This window comes from Cyphomyrmex costatus, unplaced genomic scaffold (genome assembly GCF_001594065.2).
Source record: "Cyphomyrmex costatus isolate MS0001 unplaced genomic scaffold, Ccosl1.0 scaffold596, whole genome shotgun sequence".
NCBI lineage: Eukaryota > Metazoa > Arthropoda > Insecta > Hymenoptera > Formicidae > Cyphomyrmex > Cyphomyrmex costatus.
Window position 1 is genome coordinate 10,146 of NW_017280124.1, and position 4,976 is coordinate 15,121.

At 35.8% G+C, this 4,976-nt stretch overlaps 1 protein-coding gene across 1 annotated transcript; it reads left to right on the top strand.

The window, feature by feature from the left end:
- The first annotated feature begins 3,399 nt into the window (after nt 1–3,399).
- On the top strand, nt 3,400–4,825 carry LOC108779423 (putative nuclease HARBI1). Its single transcript, XM_018546856.1, has 2 exons — nt 3,400–4,020; nt 4,133–4,825. Exons 1-2 carry the CDS (start codon nt 3,400–3,402, stop codon nt 4,823–4,825), a joined length of 1,314 nt encoding a protein of 437 aa, XP_018402358.1.
- Nucleotides 4,826–4,976: the final 151 nt, after the last annotated feature.

Sequence of the window (4,976 nt, forward strand, 5' to 3'; positions counted from 1 at the left end):
TCGACGTAACTCAACACTGTCCATTTTGAATTTGTACATTTGATATTTTGGTAGTCGTTCGAAAACCAACAGTTCTCTAAATTCCCCATTACCCCCATCAACGCATCCCTAAGTCACCTCACTTGCGCCGGCAGACGACGTTTTCGAACGCAGCCCATAGGGTGCTTTCGAGGAGATGCTATAAATGCTACAGACGCAAACGCTACAAACTCTGTTTGGAAACCCAATAGCACGATAACGTTAGTAAGCTCCCCAAACATTTTAAGCAGAAAGTAATATTAACGCACATTCAACATAGCCGATGTTAGTGTAACCTGGTGTAACCGAAATGAATAAAAATCGCACATTAAATTAATTAATTTTCACATTATTTTACCTACAACTTATACTTGATCATAATAACGCGGCAAATAACATACTTATATAACCTATATTCTCAATTATACTAGAAGATTTACGGGTTATCGCAGTGTCTTTCTTCATTATTAATGTAACATTATTAAGGGTCGACAGGAGTGACCCAGAGATCTCTAGAGTCCTAGATATCAGAGAAGCGCAACCGGCTTAAGTCAGTATCGCAAAATTACTAAGAAAAGTATTAAAAATAGCGTCGTTTGCAGACGAAATATGAAATCCACCAATCGTCTATTAGTCAGCCATTTTTAATACCACTGAATGAATGTCATGATTGGCCATGGACATAGAAATATAGGGACAGAGCATTAGCTCCGAAGATAGGCGAGGGGGGTTATTCTGAAATGCGGGGGGAGTACATGCCTAAATTTTATTGGCTACAGCTATGCGCATGCTCAGTATCGTGTAACATCTACTTAGCGGCCAATCGCAAATAAATGATCGAAACAAAATGATAAAAATTTGATGTTAAAAAATTAATTGTAACCCATTACCAATAAGATTAACAAAATAAAACAATAATTAGAAATCTGAGAAGGAATTATATAGAAGTTCTAATGAGAAAAATAAAAATATGTACTCGTATTCAATATTAAACAATTACTATTTATTTGGTACTTTTATTCACTATGAAAAAATTTACTAAATTTTAATAAATATTTCTTTGAATAGTTCCAGCGAAACATTTAATAAATTTAAAGACGTATTTATTAGATCTAAGAATCATTAGTTTGAATCAACTATCATTTTTTTCATTTATCTAAATATTTATTTACCATAAGTAAATATTCCATTAGGACACTTCAAAGAAATATTTATTAAAATTTAACACTACAAATTTTTTTCTTAGTGTAGATAAAAAAAATACAAATTAGGATTTTAGATTTATATAGATGGATTATATAATACTACGTAGAATAAAAATTATAGAATTGAATTTTTCCATAACATGTGATATTGCTTGAAAATGTGAAACCAAAATTTGTTATACTCTTCTCGAGAGTAACATTTATAAAAAAAGAAACGTATTAAAATAAATTAATAATAATAATAATCCAAGGCAATATACGTATTAAAATACTTAAAAGCTATGCAGAATAAAAGGAACAGAGAACAGAGTATAATAAAAAAAATACATAAATTACAATGTAATTTTACGATTTTTGTTCACACTGTTTGTCCATTTCCAATTTTAAATGTCGGATGTATTTCTACAATTTGGTACACAACATTGCACCATTTTAATTTCAAGATATTATGTGAGAGCTAAGCCGAGAAAAAATGTCAGGACTTCACCGGTGCTGAGACTTGAACCCAGTTAGAGGTTAGAGTTGCATGCACATATATAACACTTGTCACTTGCGCATGCGTACAATAACAGCCAATCAGACTTAGGCATGTATTACCTCGTCGCACCGTCCCGCAGTGGCTTCCCCCCCGCAACGTTATGCTCTGTCCCTATATTTCTATGTCCATGTGATTGGCTGACAGTCAGCTAATCAGGACGCGGAACATCGGTTGCGCTTCTCTGATATCTAGGACTAAACCTCTAGTCGAAGATGAATTTTTTATTCCCAAATTATGGCTAAAATACTGGATGGATCACGTTTTAATTGCGATATTCGTAATCAGGAAAGGCTCCTGAAGGCTCGTACAGAACTATTGTTTTTGTAAAAAGGGCATAATAAAAATTTGTTCTGTTATCTCACTCGAAGTGTACTATGGTGCAGTTGAGTGCTGTATACATGATCTTATTTTAATAAAAATTTTCAAGAATTAATTTGCAAATCTGACTCTGTACGAGCCTTCCCAGCAATATAACAATGAAATCTCAACAGGTTTTATAAGGAAATTTTATTTCTTTGAGAAGAAAAACGAGCATAACTGATCTAGATCTGCACTGATCTGCACTCAATAAATGTTACCTTTATTCCCAAATTATGGCTAAAATATAACATGAATCGTGTTTTGATTGTGATATACGTAATCAGAAAAGACTCCTGCAGGCTCGTACAGAATTATTTTTTTGTAAAAAGACATAACAAAAATATTTCTGTCACTCCTGTCGACCCTTAATAATGAAGAAAGACACGGCGATAACCCGCAAACCTTCTGGTATAATTGAAGAAAATACCCGTGAAAATACCCGATAACTAGCAACTGGTATTATCTTTATCGTGTTAATAAGCGCTACATATTGTAAGCAGCCATGCCGAGAAAAATGAACTATGTACTGCGGCAGTATCAGTAATTTTATATAATGCATTATTGTACGTGTACATTTTCTCGTATACGTTCGACATTTTCATAAAAATGTCCAAATTCTATCAAGTCTGCAACACGTTACGCTCACTGAGGGTGCAAACCCATGCAGCGGAATAGCGTAAAGTAGTGACCCTCTAATAAGAGTCTGGCCACCTTCTCCCCGGTTTGTGATTGGTCCGACATTTATCATCCAATTATTCCGCTACATGGGTTTGCACCCTGAGGGTGCCATTACATGCAGCGCGGAAACGCGGAAACGCGGAAGAGATAGTAACTAGCCTTTACTAGATTCCCGCGTTTCCGCGCGTTCTGTTCCGTCTGTTTTCATTGCCTTATATTACATAGAGCATATTTTGAGCGGAAAAGCGGAACGGAGAATTATAAAATATTAATTTTTAACGGTATTTATTGATTAAAATGCTTGTATTCAATAGATAAGCTGAAAAGATAAGCAGATTAATAAAAAGTGCAATGAATTAAGTGAACATAATGTTAAAAAATGAATACAAATGTTTATTTGTCACCATACCGTTCCGCTTTTCCGCGTAAATTGTGCTCCATGTAATATAGGGTAAACAAACTCGCGGAACGAGAGCGCGTCAAAATCCGTTGTCAACGCGGAGGTTGTATGCAGTGAATACGATCAAATTTCAAGCAGATTGAAAAATAAATCTTTTATATACTTTGATTCTTTTCAAAGTGGCTGTGTAATCAGTAATAATGGATCCAAATATCATGCTGATGGTCATTATGAAGTATCTGAAACAAGCAAGAGATGAACCGATACGATACGCTGAGATAACTATGCAAAAAGTAATTCGTCTATTTTATTTGTACATGCGTTACAAGGAATTGCAAGATGACAGAAAGAACCGTGAAATGTGGGTACGGCCTATTTTTACGGAGAGGAGAAGACTTCTGCAAGGTGACAGCGACAATCTAATTGTGGAGATGCGATTGGAGGATCCGAATAAGTACTTCAACTACCTCAGAATGTCAGCTGTAATCTTCAACGAGTTGCTCAATATTGTCGGACCTTTGATCGAAAAGGAAAATGTAGTTCGGAAACCGATACCGGCCAGAACGAGATTAGAAGTGACTATACGATGGTTGGCATCTGGTGACAGCATGACATCGTTATCGTATGCTTATCGCATTGCCCAATGTACGCTATCACGAATAATTCCGGAAACTTGTGAAGCAATTTGGCTCGCCCTAAAGGAAAAGTTTATGATTGATCCAACCGAAGACAATTGGAGAACAATAGCAGAAGACTTTGCGACAACATGTCAATTTCCAAACTGCATAGGCGCTATCGATGGAAAGCATGTCGTAATTCAGGTACATTATGAATTTATTAATATTAATTCAGATTCATTGATAATGCAATGATGTATGAAGCTTTTGTTATTAATGTATGTTATCACAATAATATGATGTTTTCAAATTGCAGGCACCGCCTCGTAGTGGTTCCTGCTACTACAACTACAAAGGAAACCATAGCATAAACCTGCTCGCAGTAAGTGATGCCAAGAACCGCTTCACAATTGTTGATATTGGAACTGAAGGGAGGCAAAGCGACGGAGGTGTTTTTGAAAGCAGTGGATTACCGCATCTATTTCAGACAAATGCTCTCCATATCCCTCCATCTACGCGTCTGAATAATATGGATTTCGAGTTTCCAAACGTTCTATTGGGAGATGAGGCATTCCCCCAGAGCAGACATATGATGCGACCATACTCTCGGAGTCGACGGCTGAATATTAGCCGAAAAATTTTCAACTATCGCCTGAGTCGAGCAAGGAGAACGGTTGAATGTGCTTTCGGGATTTTGGTTGCAAGATGGAGAATATATCGTCAACCTATTCTTGCATGCACATCTACTGCTGTAAAAGCAGTACAGGCCACGGTTATCTTGCATAATTTTATTATTAATCAAGAATTAGACTTACCACTTGCAGAAAGACAGTACTGTAATATACAAGAAGAGCGCAACCTCTCGGCTACTAATGAACTTACAGACATACGTAATAGCAGTTCGCGAAAGTCTAAAGCACTGAAGATTCGAGATAACTTTGCTCACTATTTCGAGCATGTAAATCCTCTACCGTGGCAGTGGGACAAAGTTTTAACTAACAACTTTTGACAAGTATTAATATTGTTTTAAAAAGTATTTCACCGCACAGCATTCGTTTGTTATCTATTTTGACGATATTCAAACTCTTTGTACAACAACACACACATAATAAAAATATATTTTATTCCTTATGACAAATACAAAAAGTGGAAAATTTATA

What these genes read in the sequence shown, in the direction of transcription:
- LOC108779423 (XM_018546856.1), top strand. Translation starts at nt 3,400, where the DNA reads ATGGATCCAAATATCATGCTGATGGTCATTATGAAGTATCTGAAACAA. An exon ending in GAAAGCATGTCGTAATTCAG is followed by an intron (nt 4,021 to 4,132) that starts GTACATTATGAA and finishes TTCAAATTGCAG; the next exon opens with GCACCGCCTCGTAGTGGTTC.